This window comes from Fistularia commersonii, chromosome 25 (genome assembly GCF_037954325.1).
Source record: "Fistularia commersonii isolate RoL2024-O1a breed Wild chromosome 25, RoL_Fcom_v1.0, whole genome shotgun sequence".
NCBI classification, from domain to species: domain Eukaryota; kingdom Metazoa; phylum Chordata; class Actinopteri; order Syngnathiformes; family Fistulariidae; genus Fistularia; species Fistularia commersonii.
The window spans coordinates 769519-783606 of NC_141308.1; the positions used below are offsets into that span (position 1 = coordinate 769519).

General features: G+C 37.8%; 1 protein-coding gene across 2 annotated transcripts in view; it reads left to right on the top strand.

Annotated features, from left to right (window-relative positions):
• The window catches only part of crhr2 (corticotropin releasing hormone receptor 2), a 42280-nt gene that overhangs the window by 20937 nt on the left and 7255 nt on the right, over positions 1 to 14088 (top strand). For both annotated transcript variants that reach the window (XM_086173039.1, XM_086173038.1), the window contains exons 3-10: positions 2805 to 2890; positions 3365 to 3471; positions 5182 to 5299; positions 6058 to 6211; positions 11446 to 11506; positions 11582 to 11654; positions 12065 to 12150; positions 13739 to 13874. In XM_086173039.1, coding sequence (XP_086029165.1) covers positions 2805 to 2890; positions 3365 to 3471; positions 5182 to 5299; positions 6058 to 6211; positions 11446 to 11506; positions 11582 to 11654; positions 12065 to 12150; positions 13739 to 13874 — 821 coding nt within the window. The remainder of the gene's footprint in view (positions 1 to 2804; positions 2891 to 3364; positions 3472 to 5181; positions 5300 to 6057; positions 6212 to 11445; positions 11507 to 11581; positions 11655 to 12064; positions 12151 to 13738; positions 13875 to 14088) is intronic.

A 14088-nucleotide genomic window follows, 5' to 3' on the forward strand; every position in this document is an offset into this window, starting at 1 on the left:
AAGTACCTTGTGTTTTAAAAATGTTGTAATCCAGTTGTGGGCCATCAGGGCCTGCAAGGCCTTCTCTGCTGGCCTAAAAAAATATCTGAGTCCCAAACGTTAATTAAAATTTGTCCATGAATACTTATTAAATAATTCCAAATGGTCTGTTCACTTCCTTTCATAGCTTTTCTCCTGGTTGTGTCGCTTCCAGAGATGCATTTTCATACTAAAGCTTTTAACCGATCACATTTCTTTTCAGCCATAATCTGGGGGGGGGGCTGCACGATAGGTTCTGCAAGCCCTTTACGCAAAAAATAAGTGTTGATGATGCTGTTGCTTCAAGCAATTAGATTTTGAGTTGGCGACATCAAAGCCTTCTAGCAGGCCTCAGCAACGTCAGCGTATTCACGCCCTCTGATTGCATAGTCAGAGAGAGGACAAGTGTATTAGCAAGGAGAAGCGTACTAGCGAACTGTGAACAGAAATATAGTTGAGTTTGTTTAATATTGTTTTTTTTCAGCCCACAATGGCTGCAGGAGGAGAAGAAAGGGATTTGGTTTCTAATGTATTGTTAAAGCGATCTTCTTTTTGAAGAAAAGCTGGACTTAGTAAAAAAAGGTCGGGCAACTACTAAGCTAGCGAACCTGTCACAAGCAGGAAAAAGATTTGTCCGACATTTTCAGCCATGAACTATGACCGGTACCCCTGGCTCACAGGCTCTGAGGTACACTGCAAATTGTATTGCTGGGAGTGCTTGGAGACGAAGCGCACGGATAATCTGTACGACAGAATAATTGAACTCTATTTGAGGAAAGAAAGAAGGATGGATTTTGTCTACAAATGATCAGAATTTGGGTGAGTAAAATGCTGCTATTTCCTAAATGGTACTGCAAGTTTATAAGGCTATTATTGGTGTTTTTTATGTGTCACAGCTGTTTGTTAGAAAGGCATTTATTGTGGCTACTGTCCTTTTTTGGGGCTCCTGCCACGGGACCGGAATTTTGTTGTCCCGGTGTGTTCCAGGACTGATCGGGCAAGAATGGTTTATTCAAACTCAGGAAATACACTTACGAGATATCCCGGGCCAGAGATATCCCGGGCTAGAATGAATGTCACCCTGAGAGGATGGTTCTCCCTCTCTGGACACCCGCTGAGACGCGTCCAGCGGATGTGCAGGTGAGGAGGCTCTGGCCCCGAGTCGAGGAGGCGCGGTCATTTTATACCATCGCCTCAACTGTCGGGTTTATTTCCTATTAAGGACTTGTTGTACACACTCTTGGAATTGTGGCACTCGGGGTGCCGGGACGCGCCCCGGGCAAAGCGATTGATTACGCGTGGGGGTGTCAGTGGAAGAGTACAGAGTTGGGCATCCCTCTGTCGTCACATGATGCGCTCCCGCGGCCGAATTTTAACACTACACCGGTTATCCATCTGCGATGCACCTCTCTTTATACTGCATTTCTGCATTATAAGATGTTTTTTTATGGCCATAAAGTAATTATTGGGGGGTGGATTGATTCGGAGCACTACTGAGGGCCTAGGTGTAAAATGCACGGCCCGCCACTGTTGTAATCAAGTCATGGGGTAAAGGTTCATCTGATTTGCTGAGCTGCTCCTGTCCAAGTAATTAACAATTTGTGTTTTCTTTATTTAAAGTAAATCAGCTAACAAATGTCCTTTTACAATTGCATTGGAACAAGTCAAATACAAGCAGTCTGTTTTAATAAGAACAACTTTTTTTATCCCAAAGGAAATTTTCTTCTCTGTTTCATGTTGCCTGTAGCAGTTTTTTGTTCTCCTCTCCAAATACAAATGTCACATAATGTAACATTAATTGGAATGCAAAGGATTGTTCTCTGCTGCTAATGCTTCAGACGTTGCTTTAGGCACATGTATAATAGATGGTTCCCACACTTTCAACCATGTATTCTAGTTGTTCATAAGACTTTGCTAAGTCAAGGCAAGTGAATGATATTCCTAATCTGTGCTTGTTTGGGATTTTTCAGAACAGCTCATTCCAGGGATGGCAAAAACCATCACGCATGCTTGCCAATATAAAATATTTATTGATTCAGGGAAAGGTAATTGAGTTATTTCATTGCATAGAACTAAATTGTTCATCATGATAATTGGAAAGATTCTCATTGTCATTCATTTGGCTTGTTACAGTGACTTGTAAAAATATGCATACTGCCCATTATTATTTTGGTTGCTATTTTAATAAGGATCATTTTGTGACGCTTGCAACAGTTACTGATAAATAGAAAAAAATATAATGAAATGATTAATTTCTTGGCAGCTGAGTGCTTGAAAATATTAACAACCACTCATTGAAGAAATGAACAAAATAATTTACGGTAAAAGAGCTTTAATTCAGCATCACTAGAACACACTGACTGCAGTGAAAAATTACAAAGTTGATTATGGAAAGCAGGCTTTAAAAGATAAGCAAATAAAAAGACTGGGTTAGAGGCTTTGTGTTTCTTTTCCATGAATAAGAAATTATATTGCTGAACTAGCATTGTGTAAAAGAGGCGGGCAATTTGTAGTGCTACTCTTTGAACCCTAGCCTTAAGGAAGTTTAGAAAAACAATGAAACCAACATATTTGGCTGAAAGGTCACTATGACCTTGTTACAAGAAATGGGTAGTTATCACCAACACAGACTTCACTGAGTACCTGCTGAGTCTGAATATAGATGTAAAGGTTTAAACTTCAAATATATCTCCTAGAAGAATTTCCAAAGTATTCCAAACATCATGAATGTTTCCATTAAATGCCGCATCCTAATATTATGTTCTAATAACTCCTGTTTTTTGTAGGAAGTGCATACAGAGAATGCATGGAAAATGGCACTTGGGCATTGAAGAGCAATTACTCAAATTGCAAACCCATTTTGGAGGAAAAGGTTAGTGTTGAGATGCGCAGTCAGTCATCTATCAGCCATTTCAGGTGTTAACCGTCTCATTATTCAGTTAAAGGAAAACAGATGTTGCAAAGTAGTTTTTAACATTTAAACTCTTACTGTATTGCAATCTTATTATCTCCCTTCGCTTGACCATTTTAACATTAATTTGCAGATGACTTAACAATTTCATAAATACATTAGTGTCTATATCTCTGTCAGAAAAGCCTGAGGACAAACTCCAGCTCTGATGTATTAACAGAAACGGTTGGCCTAATTACTGCACATCCTGCCTCCTCGTTGTGTATATTTCTGGCCCTTGCTCTATTTTCTTAATAATTCTGAGCTAAAACATCAGATGTGTGTCAATTGTATTTGCTTTCTATCACTGTTAATGTTCATATTCACAACCCTGATTTAGCTATTTTTTTATGATTCATAAGTTATTTTGAAGAAGTAACTGAATTCTCATTTCAGAGAAAATATCCAGTACATTATAAAATAGCGCTGATCATCAACTACCTAGGCCATTGCATCTCTGTGGGAGCTCTAGTCATGGCTTTCATTCTCTTCTTATGCTTAAGGCAAGTACAGAAATAGTGTCCATCCATTTAAATGTGTCCTTTATGTATGTGACCTCACAGGAGACAATCAAGAAAGTGCATGTAATATACTTGGACTGCCTATCATTAACTCCCTTATGTCAAAAGATGTGTGAGGCTAGACACTTGGGCTAAAACTCAATGATTTGTGTTTCCTGACAATTCCCTCTTCTAATCTGTTTTAGCCCTTTTCATGTCCTGATTTATAAACATGTCTACATTGGCTCTGGCAGAATGCTCCAGACACTTAACATCCTTAGCTGCATTGTAGAGAAGAGTTCAATCAATGAGGGTTGCTGATGGAGGTATTGATTTTTCCAGATTAAAGACTTGAATAATCAATGTTTTTCTCACAAATTACAAAATAACAGCAACAGCAAAACTGTCATCCTCACAACTTTTTTCCTTTAAGTGAGATGCACTGTCAAACAAATGATAATAAAAGTTAAACACTATAAAGCAGCTGTTACCAGACCTTTGATTCAAACAGACCCTATTCACACCCAAACTTCTATTAATTTGACGAAGAGGGTCAATTTTATATTTTAGTTCCGCCAGAAAACAAGTTATATCAACACTTTTAATAGCAATAAAATAAAAAAAAGTTTGGTTGTACCTGGACACATTTGATACTCTTCATACCTCCTCTGTGTCTTCATACCTCCTCTGTGGACAGGGTTTTGCAAATATAAGAAGTCCTTCACTAAAGAAACCAGATCATTAGAATTAAACTAAGGTATAAATTCTTCATCGAAATTACTCAAAGCAAGGGTCTATCATACTGACAGTATTTACTGTAAGTTGCTACAGTTGGTTGTTGTAGGTTGAAATGGATTCAGTAAATTGTGAAAGAAAGAAAGAAAGAAAGAAAGAAAGAAAGAAAGAAAGAAAGAAAGAAAGAAAGAAAGAAAGAAAGAACTGCTTTCTAAAATTGTCAAATACATGGTCGTAGATTGGCAAAGCCCAGCGAAAAGCGTGAATAGCTTGCCAGAAAATCACGTTGTTTCTTTGTGGAGGTTCTCAGTCATCCAGGTCATGGTGAATTCTTGTCAAAACTTCTTGTTGTTACGACTGCACTTGAATTACTTCACTTGAAGAGGTATCCAAAAAACTTCTTCAGTTCTGAACTGAAGAAGCTTCTCGGATGAGGGGGGAAATGTCTTCCTGTGAAGAAATTGAAGTCCAGTTGCAATGACAAGAAGATTCCGACATGTATTGTTTTTTGTGAGTGACCCACATTCTTACTCTTTATAATACAATCATTGTCCTATCGGAATAAGTAATTGAAGCCGAGGTTCCCTCTATCAATATAATAACAATAAGTATGTGGATATAGCAGAAATGTGAAGAAAAGATCTGAATGAACTGATGGTTTTTTGCATCAGGAAATGATGTGGCAGCTGTGGGATATTGCTGCTCAAATCTTCATGAGACATAAGCACTCTTATACTGTTTAGCGCCAGCATCTGTACCATAATAACATTGATCCAGCTCGCCTGAGGCAATGTGGCTCATTTCCTAAAATGACAAACACCAAAATCAATTTATTCTCTGCACTTTTTTCCTCCTTATCGACAGATTATTATTAGTATTATTATTTTTTGATCTTTTTTTCTAAAGTGTTTTGATATTTGTATTTTTTATTATTTCTTTGCAATTAAATGCAATTAAAACAGCTTTGATACTTGGCAGGAGTATACGATGTCTTCGAAACATCATTCACTGGAACCTGATTACGACATTTATACTGAGGAATGTGATGTGGTTCTTGCTCCAACTGATTGACCACAACATCCATGAGAGCAATGAGGTAAAGCCACTGATATACTGCATCTTATAAGCATACACTGTACTGTAAAGGATATGAAACATAGCTGAAGAACCATATTTTGCTGATATGTATTAAATCAAAAATGTTTGATGAATCTCAAAATTCTCTAAGCTAAATTTGTTGGCAATCTCTGTTTCTTATTTTTAAAATTGTTATCTTTGTGGTTTTTTTTGTTGTGATCTCCATCTTTAGGGGGAATAATAGTATTCTGTCAAATAAAGCACCATTTTCTGATTTTTCCTCACATAGCATAACTACAAATAGCAGGAAGCTGTACTTTTCAGAAATATCTGGAGCCACCTCACTTACAACTCCAAATACACTTCCACTTGTGTTGTGTTGTTCTATCTCTTGATTTCCTGGGTCTCCAAATTAACTCATCTGCAAATGTTTGCTTGATGTGTTACTTTTTTGCCAGAACTTCATTCTTTCTATTGATCCATTTTTAATTAGTTGATATCCCTATTGTTTGGATACAAGCCCAGTTATTACAACTCTGGGAACTGGGATTTTTTTTTTTATCTTACTTGCTTTGGAAAAGAGGAATTGGTATGGTGATGTCAAACTTACCACTACGTCATAGTAAATAATGTACCAAGCAAGGCAGATTAAATAGTATAAGTAAATTAACCTACTGCCTTCTATCGTTAAGCCACTCTTCAGATATTCACATTTTAGCGTCTTTATTCCCTTTTCCACTATTGATGTTACCTTTTGCCTTTCTTTTTTCTTTCCAGCCCTGGTGTCGATTAATTACAACAATATATAACTACTTTGTGGTCACAAACTTTTTCTGGATGTTTGTTGAAGGATGTTACCTCCACACTGCCATTGTGATGACCTATTCTACTGACAAGCTTAGAAAGTGGGTCTTCCTTTTCATCGGATGGTGTAAGTATGGTCTTGCCATCAATTGTGTCTCTGTTCTCAGTCTTAGCTTTTGGTTCACTCATATATTTTGCACATCATAGAACTAATACAGTGAAACAGATATTTTCCCCTTGTACATAAAAGTAGTTGTTTTTTCTTGAACTTTACAAGCTTACAATGAAACTGAGATACTAAAGTGCTTCCATCTTTTTAAAAATAGAGCTTTCAAATCAGTAACTCCTATGACATCACACAGAAAATGTTGTTAATTGCCCCCAAAATGTAATTCCCCTCTTGGCCTTAAATCAGACTTAAAAAATAATTTCATTTGATTAAGGATTACTTTAATGTTGTAGTTCATGAGTTGACATTATTGAGCTGAGTCTGTTGATGAAACAGATTATTAACAGTGCATCATCACACTTTGAAATAATGACCCCCATTCATTATGAGCATTTGCTTGAATACTGTTAATTCTGAAATGCATTCTCAAAATATTTGAGAACAGCACAATATAGCTACAATGGTTTTGAAAGATATTAATTTTGTGCCTGACCTCCAGCGATGGATTGGAGTCTCTGAAGTATATGAGTGTTGAGAATGAAGTATATGATCGTGAAGCAGAAAATTCTTCTTCTTCTTTCGGCTTTTCCCTTCAGGGGTCGCCACAGCGAATCAACTTTCTCCATCTTACCCTATTCTCCGTATCCTCCTCTCTCAGACTATCCTCTTTCACTACGTCCATAAATCTTCTCTTTGGTCTTCCTCGAGACCTCTTGCCTGGCAGCTCCAATTCTAGCATCCGCCTACCAATATATTCTCTACCCCTCTTCTGTACATGACCGAACCATCTCAGTCTGGCTTCTCTGACCTTCTCTCCAAAACATCTAACAAGTGCTGTTCCTCTGATAGGCTCATTCCTGATCCTATCCATCCTGGTCACTCCCAAAGAGAACCTCAGCATCTTCATCTCTGCAACCTCTAGTTCTGTCTGCTGTCTTTTGGTCATTGTAACAGTTTCTAGTCCATACAGCATCGCTGGTCTCACCACTGTCTTGTACACCTTTCCTTTAATTCTAGCCGATTGTCGTCTATCACATAGTACCCCTGACACTTTTCTCCACCCATTCCAACCTGCTTGGACCCGTCTCTTCACCTCTTTTCCACACTCTCCGTTGCTCTGGACTGTTAACCCCAAGTACCTGAAATCCTCCAGCTTCTTGATCTCCACTCCCTGTAGCCTCACCGTTCCACCCGAGTTCCTCTCATTCACACACATATATTCTGTCTTGCTGCGACTACCTTACATTCCTCTCCTTTCCAGAGCATACCTCCACCTCTCTAGATTTTCCTCTACCTGTTGTCTGCTCTTACAACAGATCACAATGTCATCCGCAAACATCATGGTCCATGGAGATTCCTGTCTAACCTCATCTGTCAGCCTATCCATCACCATTGCGAACAAGAAGGGGCTCAGAGCTGATCCCTGATGGAGTCCCACCTCCACCTTGAACTTCTCTGTTACCCCTACCGCACGCCGTACCAATGTCTCACAGCCAGCATACATGTCCTGCACCAGTCTAACATACTTCTCTGCCACTCCAGACTTTCTCATACAATACCAGAGCTCCTCTCTTGGCACCCTGTCATATGCTTTTTCTAGGCCTACAAAAACACAATGCAGCTCCCTCTGGCCTTCTCTGTACTTCTCTATTAGCATTCTCAATGCAAATACTGCATCTGTAGTACTCTTCCTAGGCATGAAGCCATACTGACAAATGCATACAAATGCTGACTTCTGCTCTCAGTCTAGTCCACTACTCTTTCCCATAACTTCATTGTATGGCTTATCAACTTTATCCCTCTTTGGTTGCCACAATTCTGCACACCCCCCTTATTCTTAAAAATAGGCACCATCACAGTTTGTTTGTTCTTCAGGCATCTTGTCACTCCCAAAGATCTTGTTTATGATCGAGTGAGAAACTCTACCATTGCCTCTTCTAGACACTTCCACACCTCCACAGGTATATCATCAGGACCAACTGCTTTTCCACTCTTCATCCTCAATAGTCACCTATTCTACCCTTGCCTCTCTTTCATTTTACACATTCATCAGCTCTTCAAAGTACTCCTTCTATCTTCCTATCACTCTTCTAGCATCTGTCAATACATTTCCCTCTCCATCCTTAATCACCCGGACATGTTGTACATCCTTTCCATCTTTATCTCTCTGTTTCGCCAACCTTTATAGATCATTCTCACCCTCCTTACTATCCAACCAAGCATACAAGTCATCGTACGCCCTTTGTTTTGCCTTTGCTGCCTCTATTTTAACCTTTCGTCGCATCTCCCTGAACCCCTGTCCGTTCTCTTCAGTCTTCTCAGTATCCCACTTCTTCTTTGCTAACCGCTTTCTCTGTATATACTCCTGCATTTCGTCATTCCACTACCAAGTCTCCTTATCTACTTTCTTTCCGGATGACACACCGAGTACTCTTCTACCTGCCTCCCTGATAACACTAGCTGTTGTTGTCCAATCATCTGGAAGCTCACCCTGACCACCCAGAGCCTTTCTCCCTGAAAACCATACAACACTCCTTCCTTTTCAGTTTCCACCACTTTGTCCCCTCTATTGCCTTCACCAACATGTCCACTGAAGTCTGCACCAATTACCACTCTCATTTCTTGGAATATTTTGCATCACTTCATCTAACTCATTCCAGAACTTCTCCTTCTCTTTAAATTAACATCCCACTTGCAGGGCATAGCCACTAACAACATTGAGCATCACACCTTCAATTTCCAGTTTCAGACTCATAAGTCTATCTGACATTCTTTTCACCTCTAGGACGTTCCCAACAAACACCTCCTTCAAGATAACTCCTACTCCATTTCTCTTCTTGTCAGTACCATAATAGTACAACTTAAAGCCTGCTCCCAAGCTTCTTGCCTTACTACCTTTACTACCACCTGGTCTCCTGGACACACAGTATATCCACCTTCCTTCTATGCATCACATCGACCAACTCTCTACCTTTTCCTGTCATAGTCCCGATATTCAAAGTCCCTACTCTCAGTCCCAGGTTTTTTCCTTTCCTTCTCTCTCTCTGCTTCCGAACACGCACTCTTCCTCTTCTTCTTGTTCTTGTTCTTCGACCCACAGTAGCCCAATTTCCATTAGTACCCTGTAGGTCATCAGTACCAATGGCAGTCGTTGTTAGCCCGGTCCACGACCGATCGGGTTTGATATGGTTATGGTTGACTGGCATGTTTGGTTTTGGCAAAAGTTTTACGCCGGATGCCCTTCCTGATGCAACCCTCTGCATTGATCTGGGCTTGGGACCGGCACAGGGAGACACTGCTTCGTGCCTTTCCAAGGCAGGCTTGGGGAGACACGGGCCAGTGCCGACCTGAGGCTACATTCGTGATGCAGAAAAATGAACATTGAAAATATGCTTGTACGCTTCCCTCGGAGTAATTTGGAAATCTTGTGTTTTTTTTTGCTATAAAACAAGAACAGTCATTACATGATCAAAGAAAATAGAAAAGAGATTCATTTTCTGTGATGAAATGAAATAGTGATTTAAGCTTAAGGTTTGTGTTAAAAGATAACCAGACCTATACCAAAGAACTGACAAATGGTAAAACATATTTATTTTTAGGTGGTTTGTATATGTGTGACAGGAGCTGTCATATCTCCCACTACAATATATATACAAACAAAAAATAAATGACGAATGCTATTTTTGATGATGAATTCACACACAAAGTGGTGGTCAATTCCGGATTCTTAGCGCAAATGATTGTTAAAAACTGTACAATTCGTAATGTAGAAAAGTGGGTGACCAAGTAAATAGAAAATGATTTCCATATATTTTATTTAATGAAATTCAATAAAGAGACATGTGCAAATATTACATGAAATAATATTTCTTTTGCTTTATAAACAGTGACAAAAAGCTCTTATAAACAGTACATTGATTCATTGCATGAGGAAAGATGTATAACCAGGCATGCCTACATTTAATCACAGTATAACAGAGATACAATATGCACCTTCATTTAATTTTAGAGGGCCCTATGAAAAGTTTTGTATATTAAGTTTAAAATTGAATTAATCAAAGGGGAATGTAACACTTTCTAACCTGTGTGTCATTAAATTGAAAATTACAAAATGTATACAATGTAATGGTGAAATATCTGCAGTTACCTGCATAAGAAAGACAAATGAAAAATATAAACAATCACTGTTTGCTGTGACTTGTGATATTTTGGACTAAAAACAACATAAATCTCAAATCATGAGGTTCTTCGAATGTATGAAGGCATCAACAGCAACTAGCTTCAGCTGGAAAGAAAAAGACAAATGAAGCAGCATTTCATGTGGAATGAATTATGAATCAATAAACAGATTAATAAGATAATTAGAGGTATATCAATTTGGGATTAATATGGGACATAAGGAACTTTACTTCCCTCAGAGGCTTGAAGATAACTGGCATAAAAAAGGGTCTTTCTGCTGTACTGAAGGTCATTTTTCTGATCACCTCACCTTTTCATCTGTCTGATCGTCTTTAAGTCACGGCATTTTTAGCTTGGCTTCTTTTTACCAAAGCAGATGTTTTTCAGCCAGAAGGTATTTGGATCTTTAGCTTTATAAAGCAAAGAAAAGAATCAATTGCCAACAAGCAGACTTGTCTTCATCCGCAGAGTCACTTGAAGTAGAATATATATGGATTTAACATACAGTGTGTACTTTGTACTTCATTTTACTTCATTGGTTTTTCAAAATTTTTCTCATTCAATTTTGTGAACGGTTTAAGCGCTGGTCTTTTAATTTGGTCACGCACATTTTGACCACATGTGGTCTTTCTTTCAAGAAGGGTAGTTGAGAGAGATGCTCCTACAGGAAAATATCTGACAGTGTCACTGTGTATTATGTTACTGTGAAAGCAGGACCTAATTTATTGTCCAACTGAAAAACCTTCTTCAGAATTGTCGCATCACATCACTGAACTGTGCTCTGCAGACACGGATGCATATTCCATGTTAATATTACAACGTAATGATGATATGAATGTTTTTCCAGGGTTTACAAGGTTTCCTCTTGGGAACCTGAATTATATTTATACTTTTTAATGGGTGCTGTGCGCTTGTCTTATGATTACTATCAATTTTTATGACCTGAGTAAATTGTTAGTGTTGCTCATCTGTTTCCTCGAGCAAGATCATAAAGCTGTTTATTTCCTTTTTAGGTATTCCCTGCCCAATAATAATAGCCTGGAGCATTGGAAAGTTATATTACGAGAATGAACAGTATGTATTCCCAAAAATATGCATTTCTATATAAATACTGAGATTAATTGATCTGCATTATCACTGTTTCAACAGATGCTGGTTTGGCAAAGAACCCGGAAAATATATGGACTACATTTACCAGGGACCTGTGATTCTCGTTCTTCTGGTGAGCCCACATTACACCTGGACATCTATTATCCTTTTACGACATTTTTTTAAAATCATATATTCATATTCTCTTGTTGTTCACAAGTTGTGCTAACCAGTCTGTTTCTAAATTGAAAGGATATGTAATGTAAACTACATCTGCGCAAGATCCTGCTGGCGTGGGAGGATATATCTTTTTAAGTACTCGAGGGGTTTTATTGGAAGGTTTACTCTCATATCGTCTAATGACTATTTACATTGCTGTAACAGCATGCAGAATGTGAAAGCCTCCAACTCTGTCTTGCAAAGAAAGAGATGGCTTTGACTTGTGTCACAGTCTGCTACTCATAGTCAACATTTAATGAACAGTTTAGTTGCAGCTGCAAATCTGTTTTTCAGACCTTGTCTATTTTCTGTGTCTTTTCCCAGATTAATTTTGTTTTCCTCTTCAACATCGTAAGAATTCTTATGACCAAACTGAGAGCTTCAACCACATCTGAGACGATACAATACAGGTGAGTCCAATATCTTCATTAAAAAAATGTTATTAGATAGGTAATCTAAAACAGGCATTTCCCTGTATACAATTTACCCTGCACCTACATAACATACATAACATACATAACTTTATTTAGTTTGAAGTGCAAATTAACCCTTTCTTTTTTTGTCATATTCTGGATATCTCAATCAATTGATATAAACAAAAATCCTGCCCTTGCCCCCCTGTTAATTCATTAATTGCCCATAAGGATTTCTATTATTCCTACTTTAAAATCAAGATTTTATGGTTGCAAACAATCTGTTACTCTTTTATTGTTAGTGTGAAACTGAAAATGGCATTTTCATCTAGCACCTCTTTGAGTGAGGCTTATAGATCAAGCCTTCCCACAGTAGTGCAGAACAATAATCAATACATAAATGTAATTTAATCTAATAATGTAATACTGTTTTTTTATAACTTGTAATCTTCCATTAATAATTACAAAAGTTTGGTATCAAAAATTATGACTTAGCCAATTTAGCATATTCCTGAGCAGATAATATTGTTTTCTTCATTAAATTCGTCTTACATCCATGTTAAGGTGAATTCTGATTTGATACAGATAGATAGATACAGAAGTGTTTCTGTATCTATCGAAAGATACATAGTTTGCTCTTCATTCTAATGCCCTTGTCCTATTTAAAAAGGTCTAGACAAGCAAATGGATGTGGGGGAGAGCAAGGTAGTCTCAGCTGTACATGGACTCCAAAGGTAGCAAAGCTTTTATGTGTGTAACAAGACTTGATAAGACAGTATTATTTTGCTGTTGGTGCCTGAGCAATGTGCATTTGACTACTGAAACAAGAGTAGTTTTTCTCACCTTTTATCGCTGTGTCAAGCATGTTTTTCTCTTTCATGTGGGGTTTACGCATCAGGGGTTTACAATGTCACACCTCCTACATTGTCAAGCTTTTTGAGCTTGAGAGCTCAATTTACAGTTGAGATGACAGATATGATAGTGTCAGCCATGCTGTTCGCAGATCTCAGGGAAACATTGTTGAGCAAAATAATAAAATAATTTAAAAAATAATTATTATTTTTGACTTTATTTCACAAAAGTCAGAATTATACTAAAAATGTGAACCAATGTTTTATTTGAAAGTTAGAAGCAGGAAAAATATATACATACATACATATATAGGATACATTTTTATGAAAACAGCCATAGCATTGTGCACTGTGTCTCTTGCCTTTTTTTTTATATCCAGCAATAAAATTATCTCTTGTGGAGGTAATTTTAGATAATTGGTAGATTAGTTTTAATAGTTCTGCACTTACACCTGGTATTTGATGCAAAGTGCAGAATGCGTTTCAAGAAAGCATTTATAATTACAACATAGAAGTGAAAAGGGCTGCTCACTTGGCAAACTGGGTTGATGATAATAATCAATAGTTTGTATAGACGAAAGAAAAACATTACTGTGTGCTTTACTCATTTATCTTTTTTAAGTCTTTTAATTATGCTGGAGCAAGATGTATAAACTGTACTGAGAAGGAATCCAAATGTGTACTATTTTAATTTTCTGCAGAAAATCTCGAATGTACTGTTTTTGTCTTCACAGAAAAGCTGTGAAAGCAACATTGGTTCTCCTACCTCTGCTTGGCATCACCTACATGCTCTTCTTTGTGAATCCGGGGGAGGACGACATCTCACAAATTGTTTTCATCTATTTTAACTCCTTTTTACAGTCTTTTCAGGTGTGAATATGAGTAATGAGTGTGGTTAAAGCCAAAACCTGTATGTTGTTTTCAAAATCAGTAAATCATGGTGAATCATAATGATTTTACAATGCATCTCAAAGAGGATTTTTTCCTGGGGACCTTTTAGGTTACAAGTCTTCTCTAAGGAAGATTATATGGAGTAGCTCTCTGGCCGTGCTCACAAACAATATGCTCCCACTGCCTAATCTTC